General features: G+C 51.5%; 8 protein-coding genes across 8 annotated transcripts; 6 read left to right on the top strand and 2 right to left on the bottom strand.

Annotated features, from left to right (window-relative positions):
- Nucleotides 1–110: 110 nt before the first annotated feature.
- On the bottom strand, nucleotides 111–789 carry IAQ61_001498 (uncharacterized protein; the record flags this gene model as incomplete). The annotated part of the gene is made up of 3 exons (XM_066095128.1): nucleotides 111–551; nucleotides 622–674; nucleotides 735–789. The coding sequence occupies 3 exons, from the start codon at nucleotides 787–789 to the stop codon at nucleotides 111–113; spliced, it is 549 nt and encodes a 182-aa protein (XP_065954976.1).
- Nucleotides 790–6,398: 5,609 nt separating this feature from the next.
- On the top strand, nucleotides 6,399–8,550 carry IAQ61_001497 (uncharacterized protein). Its single transcript, XM_003839754.2, has 3 exons — nucleotides 6,399–6,664; nucleotides 6,819–7,091; nucleotides 7,201–8,550. Exons 1-3 carry the CDS (start codon nucleotides 6,455–6,457, stop codon nucleotides 8,338–8,340), a joined length of 1,623 nt encoding a protein of 540 aa, XP_003839802.2. The 5' UTR covers nucleotides 6,399–6,454; the 3' UTR covers nucleotides 8,341–8,550.
- Nucleotides 8,551–8,914: 364 nt separating this feature from the next.
- Nucleotides 8,915–9,529, top strand: IAQ61_001496 (uncharacterized protein; the record flags this gene model as incomplete). Its single annotated transcript, XM_003839753.1, has 1 exon — nucleotides 8,915–9,529. One exon carries the CDS (start codon nucleotides 8,915–8,917, stop codon nucleotides 9,527–9,529), a length of 615 nt encoding a protein of 204 aa, XP_003839801.1.
- A 2,767-nt stretch (nucleotides 9,530–12,296) lies between these two features.
- On the top strand, nucleotides 12,297–13,021 carry IAQ61_001495 (uncharacterized protein; the record flags this gene model as incomplete). Its single annotated transcript, XM_066095127.1, has 2 exons — nucleotides 12,297–12,423; nucleotides 12,531–13,021. The coding sequence occupies 2 exons, from the start codon at nucleotides 12,297–12,299 to the stop codon at nucleotides 13,019–13,021; spliced, it is 618 nt and encodes a 205-aa protein (XP_065954975.1).
- Nucleotides 13,022–13,572: 551 nt separating this feature from the next.
- On the bottom strand, nucleotides 13,573–14,301 carry IAQ61_001494 (uncharacterized protein; the record flags this gene model as incomplete). Its single annotated transcript, XM_066095126.1, has 1 exon — nucleotides 13,573–14,301. The coding sequence occupies one exon, from the start codon at nucleotides 14,299–14,301 to the stop codon at nucleotides 13,573–13,575; it is 729 nt and encodes a 242-aa protein (XP_065954974.1).
- A 475-nt stretch (nucleotides 14,302–14,776) lies between these two features.
- On the top strand, nucleotides 14,777–14,986 carry IAQ61_001493 (uncharacterized protein; the record flags this gene model as incomplete). The annotated part of the gene is made up of 1 exon (XM_066095125.1): nucleotides 14,777–14,986. The coding sequence occupies one exon, from the start codon at nucleotides 14,777–14,779 to the stop codon at nucleotides 14,984–14,986; it is 210 nt and encodes a 69-aa protein (XP_065954973.1).
- Nucleotides 14,987–17,525: 2,539 nt separating this feature from the next.
- On the top strand, nucleotides 17,526–19,291 carry IAQ61_001492 (uncharacterized protein; the record flags this gene model as incomplete). Its single annotated transcript, XM_003839749.2, has 4 exons — nucleotides 17,526–17,601; nucleotides 17,870–18,283; nucleotides 18,463–18,612; nucleotides 18,814–19,291. Coding segments are annotated over 4 exons (834 nt in total), but the record flags the coding sequence as incomplete, so codon positions are not given.
- A 210-nt stretch (nucleotides 19,292–19,501) lies between these two features.
- IAQ61_001491 (uncharacterized protein) lies at nucleotides 19,502–21,643 on the top strand (the record flags this gene model as incomplete). The annotated part of the gene is made up of 3 exons (XM_066095124.1): nucleotides 19,502–19,696; nucleotides 19,759–20,785; nucleotides 20,842–21,643. The coding sequence occupies exons 2-3, from the start codon at nucleotides 20,082–20,084 to the stop codon at nucleotides 21,641–21,643; spliced, it is 1,506 nt and encodes a 501-aa protein (XP_065954972.1). The 5' UTR covers nucleotides 19,502–19,696; nucleotides 19,759–20,081.
- Between the last annotated feature and the right edge of the window lie 574 nt (nucleotides 21,644–22,217).

Genomic DNA, 22,217 nt, shown 5'->3' with positions numbered 1-22,217 from the left:
TGACAATCGCTTCTTTTCTATACCTGAGCCCCTTGGCGTTAACGATGCAATGAAAAACTTTAGTTTTATCTGATTGGCCGTATGATTTGGCAATGTCCACGATAGCCGCTCTACGTGAAATGGGGTCCGAAGCTGTCCAATCCGTGAAGTCGCGTAGCCGCAAATAGAATTGGGGACTGATTACGCACGGGCCGTCGAGGCAGGCAGCCGGGAGACCTTGATGACGCGAACAATATCGAGACTTGTGCTGGTGAGCGGCAACGAACAGTTCTCCTCATAGAGACGTGTACGATGACCTGAGGGTGGGCGCCGTGGGTGTTGAAGAGTATGGAAGACGTGCGGGAGGGGTAATTTCTCAGCCCCATATCTTCACGTGACCGACTAAGGCCGTAATCGGCAAGGTCGACGGGCGAAGCCGAACAGTGCCGCCGCCCCAGCCCCTCCTTATTTGCGGTGCCTGAGGTCACCTTATTCTCATGATCCTCATATGTACGTCCATCTTCGTTTTCTCTGGAGGCGTGCGCGTGAATCTTGTTTCTTGCTTTGTGAGTCTATGCAAAGTGTCAGCATGAACTTGGGTGCTTCCAGCTGCGCTCCTTGCGCCATCCACCGTTCACTCACTATGGCGACGAGGGAGGGGAGTGAGGACAGAACCCGAAGGCCCCGCGGGTGATCTTAAAAGAGCGCGATGGCCCTACGGAGACGGCTTCGAACAGTTACCCTATCCTTCGTACGCTCTTTCAGGCCGCATGCATTCTCGTCGTCAATGCCGTGCTCCTTGTGTCGCATCGCGCTTCTCTTGAGGGTCGCACTTCGGTATCATCTTCGTTGACTCGACACATTATAGTGGAAGTTCTAATAAGAGTGAAAACTGTCAAGTGTACTGGCAGATCAGTTTCAAGAGCTAGGAATGATGTTGGTAACTGCCCACCTACGTGGCGAACGCTGAGTGGTCTGAAAAGCGGCCGATCGTTGTTCGACTGAAAGTCCTGCAACAGCCTCTGGGACCGTTCCTCTAGACAAATATCGCCCTGCCGGCTCTCCCGTATCCGTGCTGCCTCGGAGGCGTGTCGCTTCTGTCGCGTCCTGAACTTGACCTCCGCAGGTCACCTCCAAACGGTGTGGGATTGCCCGCCTTTTGAGTGACCATGATTGCTCGCCTTCCAGTGAGTAGTCTAAGCGCTCATGGGATACAGGGACTTGACGCTTGTGTACCACCTGCGCATTTCACCCAGTAATGCATCTTCAGTGGACAGATGAGGCCGCCCAAGTCCGAGCGGTTGTGAATAAACCAGTTCGTCTATTCGAGAAGGTCGAAATACCTGTCACGAGCTTGGTAAACGACATCGAAGATTGCTGGAAGCTGCAGTAGTATTCTGGATGTATTGGATAGCAGGCCACCATTCCTTGCATAGCTGGTACACATCTCAGGCACCAGTCGAACCAATCAGAGTGGCAGATGTCGCTTTCGGCTGCGCTGAGCATCCTGCTCCTCCACAGTTCCCTGGATGGAGAAACGGGCGACTATGATTCAACTGGTATGCTACTGTTATACGTAGAGCACATTGGATACACCGATTAAGCGTGTCTCGCCGTGGCTCAAAGGCTTGCGCATAGCCGCCTTGCCTCATTCGATCAATCTTGCCTCCATAGCGCTCCCGTATATTGTCTGCATGTTTGGAACGCACATGGTGCATCTCCCGCGCCAATAGAAGCATCAAAACATGCACAAAATCTACTTTGACCAAGGCTTGAACCATTTCTTGTAGACATTAACAATAACCGTTCCCCCTGGCTTCGTTACGCCCGCGTTTAGACCACAACTCGGCATCATCACACACCTACAATAGGCTGTCGCAATCCTGGAAATGGCTTGGTTTGTACAATGGATGGGCTCGCTCAAGACATTGCAGGCGTTGTAGGATCGTAAATGGTGATACATTATCTGCGGGCGAAGCTAGTGATCGAACCTATCACATCACAGAAGACCTATCTCAATGCCATGTTAAGCCGCCAGCATCCCCAACAAGCTCTGGCAAAACAATCGCAGAAGACAAAGCGCTAAGTGACACCTTTGAATCAAGGAAAATACCATCTGCAATCAAGGTATATTTTGCTCCTTTCTCTCTGATTCATTCTTCATGTTGCTGGAAGAGCCGCCTGTCTCCATGACTGCCGCTGGTTTCATTCCCTTTGCTTTCTGCTTGCGTCCCAGCCATGCTTTGCGACCCCCCGACTTCGCCTCACACCATGAATCTCATAGAAAAACCAGCCTACTTGTTGAACAGTCGGGTTTGCAATTTCTGGGCAGCAGAAGAACTTCAGAAGTGCCAGCATCGTCGCAACAAAGTAACACATTAAGCCAATAGAAATTTACCGGTACGATCAGAGGTACGAACGAGAAGTTTAGACACATAAAGATTAGATAGCCCTTCCAGGCTAGACTGTTGAATAGTATGGGTCTAGCCATGCCCACAAGAAAGTTGAAGATCCAATTGGCGCTAATCCCGACTGCTGTTCCCTTTCTGTGCACATGAAGGGGCAGAATCTCAGAGACGTATGACCCCAGGATTGCAGTTCATGTTTATGCCAAATGATCGCATATACTAAGTGGGCTTGTCAGGCGCATAAATTGCATCACGAAGAGACGACTTACAGTGAAGAAGGCCACACTTACTGAAGCAGCGACATTGGCGATAGCTCCGCATTGGGACTAAAAGATCAAGAGGATGGCGATAAGTATCATTGGCAAGCCACAGCCAAAACAACTCTACACCGTTGGCTTAAGGCGTCCAGTCCGATCGAGCGTGAAGGTCAGAAACAACGAGCCCGGGAAGAACGCGAGGTTGATGATGCCTCCCAAGAACGGAGAAAGAGTTTGCGATAACCACCATGTTGATGTGAAGCACTGAGGTTATACCACATTGATTCTGGCCATCTGATTCATAAAATGTGCTCCGTACGCAAGCGGAACTCTTCGCCCAGTTTGAACCGGGTCTCTTTTCAGCAATTGACTCCACTATCATTCCCCGTGTTCCTGCTCAATCTTCAGTACACTAAGAACTTTGCACTTCTTTTCCTCAATCTCTGGAACTTACCCGCTTCACAACGTATTCGAAGCGCCTCCTCATGTGGACCATGGGCATAGAGGTAGCGTGGTGAATTGGGCAGTTAAAACCCCACAATGATGAGGCGGATCGCAAAGATGACCTGTCATGCGATAGAGTGTCGCCAGGCTATAGAACCCGCGCTGGAAGGCATCTCTACGCCACGAATATCAATGAATAGATCACGTCAGTATTTCTTTCAATGATACCGTAGTCAAATTAATAAGCCAGTTCAATACTAAACCCCTACAATTAATGGCTCTGGAGGAACAAGTCAGTCTCATTTGTTAGCTTCCCAAGATTCGTACTAGTACACTGTACAGGGACGGTCGACTTTTGGATGGCCGTCCCAAAGCCTGCGAGAAAACGCGCGATCATCATCTGTGGTGCTAGCTTATCGGACACCCCCAACTTGTGTCTGCTGTGAGCCTTAACAAAAGACCGAGTAGCTTGTAAGATACCTTACAATTATCTAAACTAGAGTAATCTATACAGCGATTATGCGTCCAGGCTTTCCGCAGAAGATGAAAATAAGAATACATGCTGTGACGCAGTCCAAGTTGTATACCTACAGGATGATACCTTAAAACTAGGAAATGGGTGGTTGAACATTGTGAGATAATCTTCGTTGCCTATAATACTACTGATAACACCTTAAATATTGCCAAAGCGAACAAGAGCTAGTTGAATACAATCGTGATGTTGAATACAATCGTGATGTTGAACACAATCGTGATGGCGCAGTGCAGTTTGAACACTCGTTCGAACTCTGAACAAATCGAAGTGTGATGCGGAAAACACGTTAATGGTTTACTCGCAGATGTCTGTATGTAGAGCACATGGGAAAAAGTACAATTTGAACTACGAGGCTGTATGCTCGTATGAATATCATGTCTCTCGTCTTTCACATCAGTCACTGAAGTGTATAGCCGGCTTTCAACTCCTGAGCTGAGTGGCCGGAATACGTTGTCTATCATCCTCGCTCCTGCGTCTTGCCGCTCAGTGTAATGGGTATGGCAGATCTTCCTCCTACCTCATGAACTATATTTCCGAATAGGCGTCTAGAATAGTTTGTGGGGTAGCGATGGCTGGTGATAAGCATTTCATGTGACGTCGTGGGCAAGAGGTAGTGTCAGCGGATAGGCCTTAGGTACCTAACAGACAGGTTGATGAAAGGAGAAACGATACCAAGTGCAAAATAGGTCCTGTTTGAACCATCAGCTTTGTGGCCTTATGAGAACCCAATGTCGTTTTCTGCGTGAGGCCCGTCGTACGTTTTATGTATATTAGCGCGCTGACAAACAGTCCCAAGTATTTTTGATGCATGCATGCGTAAGTATTCAGTTGGTCTGAATGTTCGCTCTCTGTCGTTTTATTCCTATATTTTTTGCTTAGATTGGATTATAAATGTAGTCGGCCCTTCGAGTTACTAGTAAAATGGATCCTGAACAAATGTTCTATTCATACTACCTAATCACTCCGTTGTGTCTCAACCAACAGGATAAACCAGTTCATCTCTATAGTCCCTTCACTATCGATGTCATATCGCCGCTTCCCGTTACACAAGGTTTAGACTTGGGCGATAGCTGAGCGGGCAGTCTCCAAGACAAATTTTTACTGTTTTATATGCCTAATACACTGTAATATCAAAACTTAAGATTCTACAGTTATAACCCCTGTCTCGGCAATAGTCGTTAAAAAATTGATCAGCGACACTCTATTGCTGAGCTCGCATACTGGGAGGGGGAAAATGTGGCGAATTTAAGGGAACTACCTACGAGAGGCACTTGGTTGCTGCTCATGGAGTCACTTAAGATCTTCATGCGACATCTTGCCAAAATTTCAGGCTAGGTGTTTTCTGAGAATTAATATTGATGAGGAGGAATTCATCAAATTCAGTGCTAGTAGGTGATTCTTTGCGGGTTTTTGCGCTCTCAAAGCGGCTTGAAATTGGCACTGGATAGGAAGTTAGGAGAACTGAATACAGTGACTTTTCTACTTGAACTCCATACGTAATATTATTACAAGAATCTCTAATACTTCAAAGTCTTACTTCTTTGAACAGCACACAGGGTACGGCTAAGTTCTGGCCTGAGGCGTCTAGCGCTATTTTCATCTGGAATTTGGACCGTTCTGGGCTATCATCGACAAAAGTGCCATATCAGTACAAGATCACTCATTCTTTTGTTTTGGTTAAGAACTATATAATCCCAGTCTATTATCTTTTTACTCATAGAAAAGGTATGTCACGAAGCAGGTTAAACAGCTCATATTTCAATTTTCGCTTCCTATTGTCCACGGCACGAGATATGTTAGGAAAACATCTAGCAGCAATGGATGTGGAGTTTGAAGTCAGTGACAGTTATGTTCTCTCAGCCTGAAGCACCCGAAAATACTAGGCCCCGAGATTGGAGAGAAGTCTGCTCCTGGTAGTGAACAACAAAAACACGCATGTCCACGGTCCGCGTCATTTTCGTTGGTGCGGAGCAATCAAGTTCGAGTCAAACTCCAACCGAAAAATAGTAGAACAGCAAGGACGTTCCAGACAAACGAGAAAAGACGGCGGCGATAAACATGGCACGGACTAGGATGGAACAGTGGTTGATGTTCACAACAAAAAGAGTCAAAAAATGCTAGATATTGGTGGAGGTTGCCGTGATGGGATCAGAATCGGGGAGTAGTCATGTGTGCATGCTGACATTCATTAGGCAGGCCATCACTGTGCAGGAAGCTGACTGTGCCCAGACATATAGTATTAAGTCTATATGATACCGTCCAGCTTTTCTTCGGACCAAGGGGAGGTGAGTGTCGGCCTCGAGTTTACAGGCTGAATTAATTCTTGAAGCCTAACTAGAAGAGATGATTAAGAAGCGAATTCGAAGGCGTCTAAGCGCAAGTTACTAATGGGAGATTGTGTGAGTGGATGTGAGAACCTAGACTTTATACTACCTGGTCTTCATGGTCCTTGTCGATACTATTTATTCAATTTCTGAGACTATGCAAGATATCACCGGCACAATAAGCAAATTCCATGTCGATTTTACTGGTAGAGATTTCGTCCGCCTTTCATTCACGATACTAATGTGGTAAGCGGATAGCGAACGGGACGATACTTGCACCGCCCCCGACGGAGGCTGCACGGGCTACAGCGCTAATAGCGTCGCGTTGGTGCCTTGAAGGCTTGAAACGACGCGTGTATGGAACAAGTGGACAAGCGAGGAAATAAGTTAGATGTCCATAAGCACTCATGTGCCCACAGAACATTGCTTCACACTCACTTTTCCTCTTCACGAACTCGTGTTGCTGTTGGCCCTGTACCGGTACTGTCGAACAGTTAGGTAGACAGCATGATGATGTCATCAAAACGCGCGCTTCTACTGTCATCAATTGCGACTACGTTTTTTACATTTCGCTATGCGCCGGTGTTGATGGTAGCGAAGGGGTATGTAGGTAATGTGGTACTGCTGTGGTTTATACAGTATGCAGTGAAGTGCGTCTACAACATCATTGTGTACCCCTTGTTCTTGAGTCCGTTGAGGGGGTTGCCGCAGGCACCGGTACGTCTATCATCCGCGCAAACATCACCATCCATATAATAGACAACACGATATTCGACCTAATCCCAATTTCCCTAATCCCGTAAACAACTCCCACAAACTCTACGTCATGGCTTTTGGGTTTGTGCGGGACGACAACTAAAGCAAGAAATAGAACGGAGGCATTCTCCTGGGCCACTTTCCCCGCATCTTGGCCGATCCCACAGGTGAACCACACCGCGACTGGATTGACGCTGTGCCCAATGATGGTCTAATTTACTACCGCTGGTTGTTCAACGAGTCGCGTGTGCTAATCACCAGTCCCAAGACGCTGGGCGAGGTGCTTGTACAGAGGAATTATGACTTTGTCAAACCAGCGAGGGTTAGAGAAGGACTTGGGAGGGTGCTGGGAGTGGGGATCTTGTTGGCAGAGGGTGATGAACACAAGGTATGTCTATTCCTTTCTTATGCTTAGTTGTGGCAGATGTTGGTACAAGTCGGATCGGGAGATTTTTCTTGGGAATGGAAATGAGTGCTAAAAGCATGTGTGATATCAGAGACAACGAAAACTACTAATGCCAGCCTTCGCCTTCCGCCATGTCAAGGACCTGTATCAGACTTTCTGGGATAAATCACAAGAAATGGCCGACCAGATGCTTTCTTCTGTCAAAAGCAACCCAGAGGGCGACTCTGTAATAGAAATCTGCGACTGGGCCTCCCGTGCAACCCTCGACATCATCGGCCTCGCAGGAATGGGTAGAGACTTCGACTCCCTCTCTGACCCCGACAACGAACTCAACAAAGTTTACCGTAAGATCTTCTCAGGGAACCGCGGCGCGCACATTGTGCAGTTATTGCTCAATCTGCTGCCGCACTGGGTCGCTGTTAAGCTGCCCCTCAAACGAAACGACGAGATTGGCAACGCCGTCGACACGATCAAGAAACTAGCCAGGGATCTGATCAAGGAGAAGCGAGCAAAACTAGAGAAGGGCGAAGTGAAAGAAACAGACACGGACATCCTATCCGTCGCCCTCTCCTCCGGCGGCTTCAGCGACGAAGAACTAGTGAACCAGCTCATGACGTTTCTCGCTGCAGGCCACGAAACCACAGCCTCGGCCTTGACTTGGGCTGTATACTGTCTATGTCGATATCCAGACGTGCAGTCTAGACTCCGCGATGAAGTACGCACCCAGCTACCCGCTCTACACGACAGCAATGCATCATTTTCTTCCACTGAAATCGATCGACTTCCCTACCTGAACGCGGTACTACAGGAGACCCTTCGCGTTTTCCCCCCTGTGCCCATTACAATCCGCGAAACAACGCTGGACACAACAATACAGTCACACTTCATCCCCGCCGGCACAACCCTCGTTATTTGTCCCTGGGCCATCAACACATCCACGCATCTCTGGGGCCCAGACGCGCGATCGTTTAACCCTGAGCGCTGGCTTGGACCCGGAAAAGCCAATACTGGGGGCGCAGAGAGTAATTATGCGGTCACGACGTTCTTGCACGGGCCGCGGAGTTGCATAGGGAGGGAGTTTGCAAAGGCGGAGTTTGCGTGCTTGGTCGCGGGTTTGGTGGGGAGGTGTGAGATGGAGTTTGAGGATGAGGGATATGAGTTGAAGATTCAGGGCGGGATTACTTCGAAGCCCAAGGATGGGTTGAGGGTTAGGATTAAGGAGGTTGTTTGAGGAGAGTGGGTGGGCTTGGTGTGGATATATGTATGTGTTGGTTACAATGTGCTGTGATCACCACGAACATGAAGATTACTATTAGCCAAGACAGGCCGACGAACAATCACCATTTAGACATGAGCGATGATGGAGTTGTATTTGGTGTCTCCGCCTTGACTCCAGGTAACTCATGTTTACACCGACACTATTAGTCAAGCAATCCTACCCCTCCTCATGGACACAACTGATATTCTCCCATTTCATTCTCCCAGTCCACAATTGCACTTTACTTTCTATACACGCTCCACTCTGGAAAGATATCCCACCGAACCCAAACCCCATCCAGCGCAGCCAAGCCAAGACCCTCTTCAACGCCCTCTATGATTTCCCACCAATCACGAGCATTCCACCGCCTACAGCCAACCATTCAAGAAGGCCAGCTTCAAGCCTTTTGAAAAAAAAAAGAGGAACCAACAAACTGCCCGTACCAACTCGACCAAAAACAACAACAACAAAACTTTACCTTGAGAATCAGAATTGAAAAAAAAAAGCCACACCCCCCCCCAAACGCCAACAAATGCCCTCTGCAAAAATGGCAACCACAACCCTAACCGCCCTCCTCGCCTCCCTCAAATCAGCAAACCTCCTCCCCTCCCCCATCATCCCAGACACCTTTTGCCCAACCTACAACCTCACCGTCCGCTTCCCAAACCTGACGCCGCAAAACGGTGACCTCGCACGCGTAAGCCAAGTCAAAGAGCAACCGCTCATCACGCTATCGCCACTGAGTGCTACACCCGCCGCCGCCGGCAACGAAACCAGCTTCACATTTATGCAAATCGACCCGGATGCGCCGACGCCCGACGACCCGAAATACAGTTACTGGCGACACTGGATCGTGTCGAATATTCCGGGTTCGGCGGCGGAGGAGGAGACGGGGGCGGATGTGATTGCCAAGGGGAGGACGGTGACGCCGTATCTTGCGCCTGGACCCAAGGATGACAGTGGGCCGCATCGGTATTTGTTTTTGCTGTTCAAGGAGTGTGGGGGGAAGGGGTTGGAGGTGGGGGATGTTGGGGGCGAGGAGTTTGTGGATCGGAGGAGTTTTAGGGCGGAGAGGGTTGTGCAGGAGAAGGGTATGGAGTTGGTGGGTGTGCAGTGGATGAGGGGGGTCGGGGATGGGTGGGTTGGGGAGACGGGGCAGTAGGGTAGTATGGCGGTTTGGAGGGATGGATTGGGGGGAGTTTGAATGCTGAATGTAGGGTTTGGGGGCTTTGGGGTTCGGGGGTTGGGAAGGGGGAAAGGGGGGATACAGATGAGATGGTTATTTGTTTGGCGCCTCGCGGATTACTACCCATGTGGCTAGCTTTGCAGGCTTTTTTGGGAGAGGGTGAATTGAAATCTGGGATTGATGCTCAATCGGATACCTATGTATAGCTCAGATCTGTGCTTCTTAGGCCACTACGATATGGAAGTGTACATTCATCGAGGCCCACCATCATCATGTCGCCGAGGCAGTATCTGTCCAAGTATACCTGAACCCATGTCTGGCAGAAAAGCATTCTGTGATTAGTCGATTGTCGCGACAGACGAAACCGATCTGAAGGCGGCGCAGTTATACGCTCGCCTGAAACCACACGACTGCTATTTTGAGCTCATGGGAGCCTATAGGGCTGCTGTTAGCGCTCCATGTTGCCAACCACCGGCCCCCAAAGTTTTCATCTCCACACTGCAAAGTCTAAGCATTTGCGTGAGCATGTTGGGAGGTAGAAGTCGTGGCTTGATTGTGACATCGATTTCCTACGTCGCTTCCGTGGAAGTATTGCTCAGCCACCCCATCTTGCCGTGACATGAGTACGAGTAGAATACAAACGACGATCCTGTGCATTGACGAGGCGTTCACCCAGCCCTGCGCTGCGCCTCACCTTTTTCCCTTCCCGCAGCAGAGCGCAACATCATACCCACAGAGTCGCAAACATGTTCATCGGCTCACTGGCCAATGTAGTTTTATTTTTCTGCCAGATTGTGAAACAGGCACAGCCCTGAACGAGCACGCTCACGCAACCGGATCATAGGCCATGGGCGACGCGGACTTTGGGTTGCAGGGCTGCTGGTCCTGGCTAGCGAGTGAGTTGTCCACGGCGAGGATGGATCATGACCGGAAGCGATAGCGTGTAGTCTGCAGCGCATGTGGGGAAAGGACCTAGAAGAAGGTGAAGTGGGGAGATTGGACGATCAGGTACGAATGTACAGGCGTGGTGGAGTGGACACGCTGGCATTGGCAGCAGAGCGGTGCGGTGGTGGAGACTCACGTGAGCGGATGGGTGTGTTGGCGATTGCGCACGCACTTTCACCACGGCCAGAGGCGGAGAAGTCCGACGGTCGAGCTCCGGACGTGGAGGTTATTGATTACCTCTGTCAGTGTCGCAGCGCTAATTCCATGGTCATATGAACTGCGCCCTCGTCAGTGTCGGTCTGGGTAAATGATCGGTTCCGGTGAGGCTGCCAATGCATGCAAGCTGCATAGGCTAGTGTACCAATACGCTGAATAGACCGGTCATGGACAGTCGGTGAAGCTGCGCCGGTGCCCATTCCAGAGTAAGAGTACTGTACCGAGCATAGAGTACACGCTGGCGTCGTTTTGGCAACTTGTCAAACACTCTTTGCTACGGTGGAGGACGACTCTCGAGTCTCGACCTTTGCGAACATGCGATCCTGTCACGACATTTACCGGAAGCGAGGTCACCTGTGTGGTGTTGAGAGAGCTTCTGTCGAGAATCTAGGTAGCCTGTCTGCAAGAGCTGGAGACGAAGTCCTGGCAAAAGACGAGTGACAAGCTGACGGCTGACCGGGGAGATGTGAGCGAATGCGACAAGCCATCCCGGTGCATCCTCGGTCGTCGGGACATCACTTCATCGAAGAACTCGTCGTCCCTACAATACAACAAAGGCGAGATTGGGGTTGAGGGGGGCGGGCTGTAGTGTAGTACTGGCGGGGGCAGCTGAGATCACCTTTGCGAGATTGGCCCCCCGGTCATGAACAACAATCGGCAAACGCTTGCCTCACTTACTTGAACCTGCTCATCAACATTACTGCAGTCTTACATCACCTCCCCTTCGCCCTTCCCATCTGCCCTGTCCCAGTGGTATACATAGTCAATCTTGCCACTCAATAGTTCACTCTCGCCCCGGTACGCCAGTCGCAACACGAATGTAAGAATACAAGTCGGTACTATATCTCTCCGGCCTAGGAGTCCGATCCCCCCGTGTCCATGGAGAAAAAGAGACGCGCAAACTGGACTTGGGCATCGTGAGGCTTCTGGTGTGTTGCTTTGCCGATCACTCTTGAAATTGCGACATTCTTTTCTTGGGAAGGGGACGAGCAAGGGATATCATTCTGCCAACCACGGTATCCCTGGGCGAACGGGTCGACGTGTTCGATAGCGCGAGTCGTGGAGTAGTGGGTTGTAGATCTTTGATGGCGTTCTTGGGTATCCTGAACACAGTGGTAGTAGTTGCATTGTCGTTGCGCAAGGTGGATGATGAGGGCAGAGGGCGTGAATTGGGTCAATGTTTTATTTTGTTCTTGTGAGATTCCGTCTGTGTTTGGGTGAGAAGCAGAGTGAATTGATGAACGAGATTGGCGCTCTTTAACTACGTACCTTCAATGCGCTCTCACACCCAACACCAGTAACTTCACCCCCCCCCCCCCCCCCCACAGAAAAAACCCACCCAAACCACACGCATACACATACTATTCCAATCTCCCCATCCTCCCACCACAATCTCACCACCCCATCCCACTTCCACCCCCCCCGTTCCGCCCCTCCCCTCCCCCTTCCCCAATGACATCCTCCCAAGACAGCAAACCCTGCCAAACCACCCTTATCTCAACGCCAACCCCGCCCCGCACCCCCCCAGCTGTCATTCGCTCACCAAGCCTTACCTCACCAGCGCCCTTGCGGAAGAAGAAACATGGTACTAAAAACCTGGCTAGCTATAATACCAAGGCTGGTAAATGAACAGAACAGGGATGGTGGGATGGGGACTGGTTGGGTAGGGTTGGGTTGGGAGGGTGGTGATGATGGTGGCTATGGGCGGGGTAGGGGTTGTTTTTGTGGTTTCTGGTGTTGTGTTGGTTTGGTGGGGAAGATGTACCGGTATGTTACATATGCTACCATACTATATTCTAATCATGATACTATCGAGTGCAGAACGTGAAAATACATCTTCAGCGTGCAATTGGGCATTGTCAAGATGATTTAGTACTATACTCTACTTGTACTGTATCTACCCAAAACTCTCCCCCCTCCTCCGTATCCAACGAACACCACAATCTCTACACCAAAAACACACACCCATCACCCATCCCTCCCTCCCTCAACATCGCATCGCATAACAAAGTGCACATGAGCACTCCCATGATCCATCTCACCCCATCCCAACCCGCATCAGCAGACCCCGCCGTCAACGCCGCTGATTGGCCCAATCCAACCACAGTGCAGCAGGCCCAGGTCGGGGGTGTGTGTTGTGTTTCAGATTGGGAGTCAAAGTCTTTGTGCGACTTTGTGGGGGGTGGGTGGTGGTATCTTGTGTGTGTGTGTGTGTGTGTGTGCATTCTTGGGGGAGTTGGAGGGGCAACGGGGTTTGTGGGTGTTGTGTTTTGGGCTGGGGCTGGGGAAGAGTGCGAGGGTGGGTGAGAGTGGGCGAGCAGACCAGCGAGTGGTAGCGGGAAGGAGATGGTGATGGAGTGAGTATTTCTGATGGGACATCACGGTCAAGGGCAAGTTCATACTGGACATTGATGGTGAAGCTCCGAGCTATTTATTCATTACTAATACCATGCTAGCCCCAAGGTAAACAACCATACGACGTCATCGTCAGCACGTGTTTCTCATTCCATTCGTAATCCTTCCCATCATCCTTCCCTTCTCGACGCCCCCCCTTCTGAGGGGTGGAGTTATAAATCCCTGTTCCCATTCTTTCCCAGAACCCAGAGTGTCCATTCTGTATGACCACCCTGACATAAAACAGCAGCGCAAAGCTCTTTGTGAAGCAAAGCAAGCAAGGACCTGGAAGGGTCAACTGTCGTTCAAGCTAGAGGACTGCAGCATGTTGGTGCGTTGCCTCTACAGCAAGCGTGTATCGTGACGGTGGGGCGAGTGGTTTGGCAGTTGGGTCGGTGTTGGTTTTGGTGTTGGTGTTGGCAGTTGTTGTAGTCGTGTAGCACAAAGAGTGTTCAAGGCTTCATTCATCGGTAGTAGTCGGATACGCGGTAGTCGCGGGTGGGCTCGCGGACCTCGACGGAGTAGTGCTTTGCGTTGCGTCGCTGCTTGGCAAGGTCCTCCTCGTATAGAGAGCCACGCTTGGAGCCGGCCGTGTTGCTGATCTCGGTAAGGGCTCGCTTTGGCTTGGGTTGGGACTCTGGCCAGTCGACGATTTCGCCAGATCGTGGCCGTGATGCCTTGGATCTGATCTTGGGCTCCTGCTCGACCTTGACCGACCGACTTCGTTGCGGGATGGTGGGAGGGGAGCGGGGAGCGATGTAGTAGCTGCGGTCCATGGAGACGAATGATCTGCGTGACCGGGAGCGGAGGCTACGCTCGATGGCCTTGAGAAGACCAGCGACCTCGATGTAGCCGGCTGGGAGCTCGACACGAACGATTTTGTTGTCTTCCTCAACAGTCGAGTACGTGGCTCCGTCACGGTTGTAGATGAAGCGGGCCACTTCTTGAGCTAGACGGTGGCCGACATCACAGAGTTGGTCGTGGTTGCGGAAGACTTCATAGGGGCTGTGGCAGTAGGCACACTTGCGGGCGTGCATCTCAAAGTGATAGGCAGGCCAGCTCTCGTCGGTGTTGACGGGCCGCGAGATGGAGGCCACGGGATCTCGGTGGAAGCCAACCACACGCTCCTTCTTGGCCGGAGCGGCGGGCTTGGGTTGTATGACAGTGGGCATGTTGGTGCAGAGAGCGGGCATGGTCGGTGATGCTATTCGGGTCTTCAGGATAGAGCGGACTGGGGAAGCGGTTGTGACGTGATGGCCAAGTATATATGGAATGGCAGCAAGCAAGTGAATCCCGGGCAAGCGTGACTGTGATGGTTGTGTTGAGTCTTGTTGATTCCAGTCAGGGCAGTTGGCGTAACTTGAGTTGAACGGAATGGACAGGGGCGATGTGTCGATGATACGGTGTAGGATAGCTGGGTGTGCAGAGAGGGTAGATGGGGGGTCTGGGTATAGGGAAGGGGAGTGTCCAAGAATATATATCCTGCCCCGATATGTAGACTAGATGCCGGGGTGTGGATGGAAGCCTGAGCTAGGTAGGCTGGGGCTTATGCAACTAGTACGAGCCTGTCTAGTGCGTTGTCCAGGGTGATGGCGAGTGCGGGCGGTCAGACCCCACCCCAGCATCACGACCAGGCTGACCAGCTGGGGCGATGGGCGCGCTAGAAACATGTTTGGCATGCCCGCAGGCAGGAAAGTCAGAGGACCGTCAACACCATCGTCTCCAAAGGCAGCTTTCATTGGTGTCGGCAGCCTCTGCGCGGATGGTGTTGGTGTGCGTGTGTCGAGTCGTCTGGGGAGTGTGCCAGCAGCCGCCAGCAGCTCTCTCCAAGTCTCTCCTGAGCCGCGAGACGTGAGAAGGTCCGGCCATGGGCAGTAGAGAGAGAGAGAGAGAGACGACCGTGTCACCACATTGGGATAGTGCTTGGAGTGACTGGGCAAAGGGTGGTGCGCGTGATTCGACCATTTGGCCCGTTTTCTGGCGTGCAGTCGAGTTCGCAGGTGTTGGAGTGAGGATGGCGTCGCTGCTGCCTCCAGAGCTTCAGGCATCAGCCACCAGCCACACCCGATCGGGAATGGTACGGTGTGGTCGTGGCTTAAGCGAGTTCCGCTGCTAACTCACTCTTCAATCAGCTTTCACCGCAACACAAAGCACAAGCTCGCGCATAGCCACAGGCCCCCCGATCTCCCCCAACAGACCCATGGTTCATCGTTCGCCAATCACTATTCACCATGATTGCACTTTGTGGGGTGGGCTGTTCGGTGCAACAAACGCATTCGCAAAAGGGCGTGTCTGGATGGACACAGAAACACGTCTGTTGCACTAATCTCTGGCCACCATCTGTCTGCTTGCTCACCTGGTGATGAGTGGAGTGCTACCACCAAACCCACCACCCACCAACAGCTGCGCCCTTCTCCCAGAGGGCGACACAGATCGCTGGACTGTTTGCGCAAAAGGGCCACCGTTGAAGACTCATACAACTCAACCCATTGCCATTCGAGTCTGGCCTGACAAGCTGCTGCAGCAAGCCCGCATGCGCTAGCCATGGCAACACTTGCTGGGCCTTGCTCTTCCTGTCTGACCGGAATACGTAGTCATGTCATTCGTCAATTCGAATCCACAAGACCGTCTCCTTGCTATCCGCATATTTGCAGCAGTTCACGCTTCCTCCCGAGCTGGAATGGCACTGGGACGACAATCAGGCCTGGACAGGGAAATGCAGCCAGCCGCTGCCGTCGACATGTGCATGCCGCGGTCTGTGGCTTTTGTCTTTGGCACGCTTGCAACGCGTCACTTACCTAGTACTTGGGAACTTCCAATATCACGCCGTCACTTCCCTTTGGCTTCGGTGAGTCAATCCTGTGCATAGCTTTCGACGCCATCCTCCTCAACGTCTCTTGGCGTCAAATAGGACTCCATTACGGTCCACTGAATCATCGGCTCGCCCCGCATCTCGGACGAAGAGGCATCCATTGTGTGTGCAGTGATTCTGGGCTGTGCCCGACCCCATGACAAGCATCACGAGCCTTGGCTGGAGTCTTCGTTTCTTCTAGTGCGGCTCTGCAGATATCACCCTTGTTGCCAACCATCGGCTCTTCGGCTCCCTCGCAGTCATCACATCATATCGTGTTTCCACAGTGTACAAAATGCATGGTACGCCGGACATGTCAGCCGCAGGTTGTGGCTGTGTCAGCGGACCATGTGTGCAACCACGTTCCGCCAGATTTTCTGAGCGATGAGATGTGATGATCATTGATGCGTGGAGCAGGGGGAGTGTTGCGCCGAGCCTGGCCTGCACAGTAGGCAACTAAGACAATGTCGCAGGTACTCGTAAGCATACGCACACGAAGGTACGCAGTGGACCTGGTTTTTTGGTGAGCTTTGTTGAGAGTATGAATATATTGATTGCGAAGAAGCAGAGCAGAAGAGCGCACTGATGCCGAAGACCTTCCTAGCCACATGGTGTACACGTTTGGTGGCCTTGCTGACCGCCATGTGCGGATCTCAGTGACTGACTCAATGTTTGGCCAGACCGTTGGCATTCGCCAACACAGCCGACCTGTCTGTCCGACCAGCACATCGAGTCCAATTTTTTAAATTTATTTGATTTGGATGTACCTTTGAATTGGCGGTAGGGACAGCACTTGCGGAGACGGTTGGGTGGTTTTTTCCACCTTGATGGTTCAACGTTTTCTGGAGGGTCACGTGCTTGGCGTGCAAGTTTGTATTTCAAGGTCAAGAAAAGTCTTTACAAAGTCAAAGTCTTGTGTCAAACTTCATGTGCAGGTAGGAAGTAAAGGAGAATTGCGAATGAGTGAATGAATGAATGAATGAATGAATGCATGCATGCATGCATGCACTCGGCCGGTAGAACTGTAACTGCATATAATCATCTTCATGGCTGATAGTCCAGGATTGATAGAAAGCGGATGTAGACTGTCGTCGTACCGTACCGTACGGTAGAAGAGGGTAAGAGCGGAAGAGGGGGCTGTGCCGAGACAGTTGTGTATATATCCACTAAGCTGACAACATTCTCAGCAAGACTGCATGCTCCATACTCTAGCTTACGGTGTTTCTCTCCGTCTGCTCTGGCGCTGAGTGTTGTTGCCATGGGCGGAGAGAGTACCGGTAAGGTGGCGAGGGTTGGGTTGGGCATTTGCTCATCGTGATCCCTCCCAGCCTACCGCGCGGTTGAAAGTGTCTCCACCCGGAAGCCAGCCGCCTACCTACCCCACAGATGGTCGCCTTCTCACCGTTTCGATTTGATGGGCTACCTACCTAGCTGCATCTAACTTGTTTGCTTTGATGCTTTTTCCAAACCCAATTCATATACTTTTTCTGGTTGTTGTTGTTGTTGTTGTTGTTGTTGTTGTTGTTGTTGTTGTTGTTGTTGTCGTTGCCTTGACTCTTGACAGCAGAAGAGGTTGTCATCGTCATCGTCGTCGTCGTCGGCTTTGTTGGCGAGGTACCGGTAGGCAATCGCACCGAACTGTGTAATTTGCTGCAACGTTACCTATGCGCTGGAAAAGACGGCCGGTTTTCTTTAGTTTTTTTCCCCCTTCGTTTCTGTGTTGTTTGGCAAAAGCCGGTGAGGGCGTGAGAGAACGAGGGGATTGTCGGCCGCCTCGATCAGTCATTTCACCCTCCTTCACCTATCTGCGTGCAGCGATCCCGCACCCAAGGCTGAGACACATGACTGCGCGAGCGCTCTGGTCAGCCTCTAGCCTGTTCCTGCAGACTCCCTAACACTTCCGGGGCTAGTGTTGATCTGTGCACCACGACGTGCACACCGCTTGTCAGGAAACTTTGCTGATACCTGCACCGAACATTTTGCATTCAAATACTCCTCCCAACTCCCCCCTCCCCGTTTCCCAATTCTCTTGCTGCTGTCCTTGTTGCCAAAGAAGTCGCGCGCATTCAAGAAAAGAGACGGAGGAATCAGACAGACGGAGGAATCAGACAGACACTGCGGCCAAAGAAAGAAAAGGAAGGAAGAGAAGAAGAAGAAGAAGAAGAAGAAGAAGAAGCCATACAAATCAGAGGAAATGCCACCACGAAGCGTCTGTTTGAACGTGTTTACGACCAGCCTTGGCGACAGTAGTGCGGCGGTGAGGGGAGATGGGAGTCTGAACAATGGCCCAGGCATGATGGAGCGAAGGGATAGCGCGTTCAGTGGTATGTGTATCCCTCGTGTTGGAAGTGCTCACCACTTCTTCCTTGCTCGCCCGTCTCTAGTCTCTGGTATTGGAATAAATACCTTTTTCTCTTCTTCTTCTTCTTCTTCTTCTTCTTCTACTATTACTACTACCACGACTCTTGTCTCTTTGCGGTCAGACTAACCTTGGCTTGCCTAGACAACTCACGTCGATCCTCAGCTGGCGCAATTGGCTCACAACCCACACCGGCCACAAACCCCCTGCCAGCCATCAACCGCGCCGATCTCTTCCATTCACTCCGCCCCATGGCCAGCACCGAAAGTCTAAACGTCTCCCTTACCTCCAAACGTAAGTCGACTCTCTTTTCATGTGGCCTTCTGCAGGAACCCGGCTCCCATCGCATTCCGACAGTAGCGTACTCCACTTTTCTGTCCCGAATGCCATCCCAATGGTCCTTTTGCCCCACCACCCCCAGGAACCCATCTTCAGCCGGGAGCCATGCTTGCCATCACACACCCGACCACCAACCTCCCTGCTAACCCTCTCCAGCCTGCACCACCTGCTCTGGCCAACCCGCTAGACGCCGCTGCTCCCGCTGCAAGGCGGCCTACTACTGCGACCGGAACTGCCAAAAGTCGGACTGGAAGACGCATCGCAATGCATGCGAGCCCATTTCCCAGACGTACTCTGCCCCCGCCACCCCAAACTACTCTTCTCCCACGAGCCCTGTGAATGAGTCTTGAGAGACTAAGAAAGAAATGGGAAGATGGAAAGAGACATCCACCCCCGTATCCTTCTTCTTTCTGCAATGCTGCCTATTTTAGGCGACCGACCCCATGAAATGTGTGTAAATGGATGATGGGGGGAGGGCTGGCGAAGGGATTCGATGCGACTACTACTGCTACTGCTACGACTACTAACGACGAAATGGAATCTGGGGGCGCACATGGTGTTTGAACTTATATAGAAAAGCGCAAAGCATTCAATTGCAATGACAAATAGAAATTCATTCGGACCTTTGACGACATCCATTCATTGCCCCTTACTGAGAGCCCGATCTGACAGATGACGACTCTTGTCGCTGATATATCGTGCTGCAGCAGTACATGGGTATTTGCCAATCGTGATTTGCATTAAGGTAGTGGATTCGTGATCTTCAAGCATGCTGTATTGGTTTACAGGCATGGTATTATCACCCCATGACGACGTCAGCCCATGCTGGCAAGGCTGAAGAAGGCTCAACTTGGCTCTCAACGTCACAGCACAGAAGCTGCTACAATTATCAGTCTTCCAATTTCTCCAACAAATTGCATGGATAAACAATCTCCCAACACAACCAAATCGTCCCCAAATTTCCAAAAAATCTACTCAACACGGTCCTACTATGGTCCAACATACCCTAGACGCAGAAAACAAGCAGTCTTGGCAGAACGTAAGCACAACTCCCAAGCCACCGGCCTTACCCTCCGTTCAACCAACGTGACCTGATTCCAGCTCCTCTACAATATCGAAATCTCCAACATTGCGGTCGTGATTATCATTCCGGTCCTTTTCTCGCATGTCCACCTAATCAACTTGCGGAAGAATGCGCATGGTAGGGTCATCTGGCGAGAAATGGGCTGGCTTGGCTATGCAGACATGACTGTGTCCACGATGGTTCTCGAAGCGGGTACTGGTGGAGTCGAGGAAAAATGGAAGGGAGGACCCACTTGCCTGACATCACAGTCTGGTAATCTATCATGTATAGCTTACCGTGTGGGTGGTATAAAGGCCGAGTGTGCTTTTGAGCCTGGTTGGGCTGGGTAGAGGATTTCAGTATGCGGTTTTCATCTCCAGTTGCGTTGGCCTTTGGCCTGGCATGCGTCTCAAATGCCGCTTCCATTCTCTTCACGGATGCTACTATTATCGCTTGGAACAATGAGAATTCTCGGATCGAAGTTCTGCACAATTCCTCGCTTCTGATTGAGGGCGATGAGATCAAGGAGATTTACCGGGGCACCACCCCCGATTCCATATCCAATGATACCGAGACAATCGATGCAACTGGCAAGATCATCAGCCCGGGATTCATCGACACGCACCACCATCTCTGGCAAACAGCATTCAAGACCATTGCCTCCAACACCACGCTAGCCGAGTACTTCCAACGGTACGGTGAATTCGGGCCCTCAATCCAGAACTTCTCTCCCGAAGACAAGTATCTGGGTCAGTTGACCGGCAGTCTGGAATGCATCAATGCAGGGACGACGACGGTGCTGGACCATGCGCATGGAGACTCGGATGATGAGACTTCGGATGCCATTTTCAATGCTACATTGGACAGTCGATTGAGGACTGTTCATGCATATGCGATTCATGAGCTGCCTAACAATTACACACTTGAGGAACAGATGAGGAAACTTGTAGCACTAAAGCGGGATCCTCGTTTGTCCAGTAATTCGCTTGTTACAGTTGGTCTGGCATTTGATGCTTTTGATAACAGTCCTAGCGATTTGATCCAGCAACTTTGGGACATTGTACAGTACGTATCTCCCTCTCCCCAACCATACCTCCACCAGACTAACCCTTGTCCCAAAGAAGAGAAAACCTCTCCGCAGTAACCACACACACCCTCAGCGGCCCCTGGGCCATCGGCAACACGCCCTCCCTCCTCAACACGCTCGGCTGGCTCAACACCTCCACCCCCGTCATCTTCTCCCACGCCTCCTTCATCACCCCCTCCGACTTCACCGCCCTCCGCCACACAAACCAATACATTTCCACAACCCCCGAATCCGAACTACACTACGGCCACCTCCACCCCGTCGCCCACCTCATCCAAGACCAAGCCGCCCTCGGCATAGACACTCACTTCACCTTCTCCACCGACATGCTCACCCAAGCCCGCCTCTGGCTCCAACGCCTCCGCGCACACGCCTACAACCCCATCCTCATCGACTCCCAACGCATCCCACTCAACAACCCAATGAGCACCACCCAAGCCTTCCACCTCATCACCCGCGCCGGCGCCCTCGCCCTCCGCCGCCCGGATCTCGGCATCCTCGCGCGCGGCGCAAAAGCCGACGTCGTCGTCTTCGACGGCGACAGCCCCGGCATGCTGGGCTGGGAGGACGCCGTGGCCGCGCTGATCCTGCATGCGAATGTGGGAGATGTGCGGCATGTGGTTGTGGGTGGGGAGTGGGTGAAGCGGGATGGGCGGGTGTTGTTTGAGGGGTATGGAGAGGTGAAGAAGAGGTTTTTGGGTAGTGCGAGGAGGATTCAGCGGGGGTGGGGGGAGAGGGGGTGGGAGGGGTTGGGGGGTGCGTTGTGGCGGGGGGTTACGGAGTGGGGGGCTACGCGGGAGGTGGATGTTGTGAGGGGGGAGGGGACGGGGTATTGAGTGATTGAGATTTTTGGCATTTTAGAAAATGTTTGATGATGTAGAGGATGTGGAGTTTGAAGTAGTATTACCTATTTAGAAGGGATTATATCTCATGAGATCCTAAATTACAAGACTGGAAACATTCCACAAGTAATCAACACATTCAACTCCTTACCCAAGTACCTACATCACAACATACCAGTAATCCATCACACACCCTCCCCACCCTGCAAAACCTCCCCACATACCCCCTCCCCCTCCTCCCCCTCCTCCCCCTACCACTCACCAAACCAAGGACTCCCACCCCCATCCCCCACCTTCGAATTCCCAATACACAGTGCTATCCAGCATCACCCACAGCCTTCCTTGCCTACAAACCGATCCCGTACATTTCCGAGAGGGGCATGAATCTGCGTTAGGGATAGAGTGCGGGAGGGTTTATCTCGCTGTAAGGATACAAGCCTAGTATAATAAGAAAGCTAGAGATTGCAACGGACGGTACGGTCGTTTGTAGGATAGGAGAGCGTTGGGGATGGTATGGTACCGTACCGTTCTACAATTCCCAGTTAGCAGCTTGCAGTTTTGGAATGGA

Source organism: Plenodomus lingam (assembly GCF_022343315.1).
Source record: "Plenodomus lingam strain CAN1 chromosome Unknown contig_12, whole genome shotgun sequence".
NCBI lineage: Eukaryota > Fungi > Ascomycota > Dothideomycetes > Pleosporales > Leptosphaeriaceae > Plenodomus > Plenodomus lingam.
This window is presented reverse-complemented; position numbering and strand designations above follow the sequence as displayed.

Excerpts from the sequence above, each read along its gene's own strand:
- IAQ61_001497 (XM_003839754.2), top strand. The coding sequence starts at position 6,455 with ATGATGATGTCATCAAAACGCGCGCTTCTACTGTCATCAATTGCGACT. Across the intron at positions 6,665-6,818 it reads GGGGGTTGCCGCAGGCACCG|AACGGAGGCATTCTCCTGGG; the intron begins GTACGTCTATCA and ends AGCAAGAAATAG. Across the intron at positions 7,092-7,200 it reads CAGAGGGTGATGAACACAAG|AGACAACGAAAACTACTAAT; the intron begins GTATGTCTATTC and ends GTGTGATATCAG.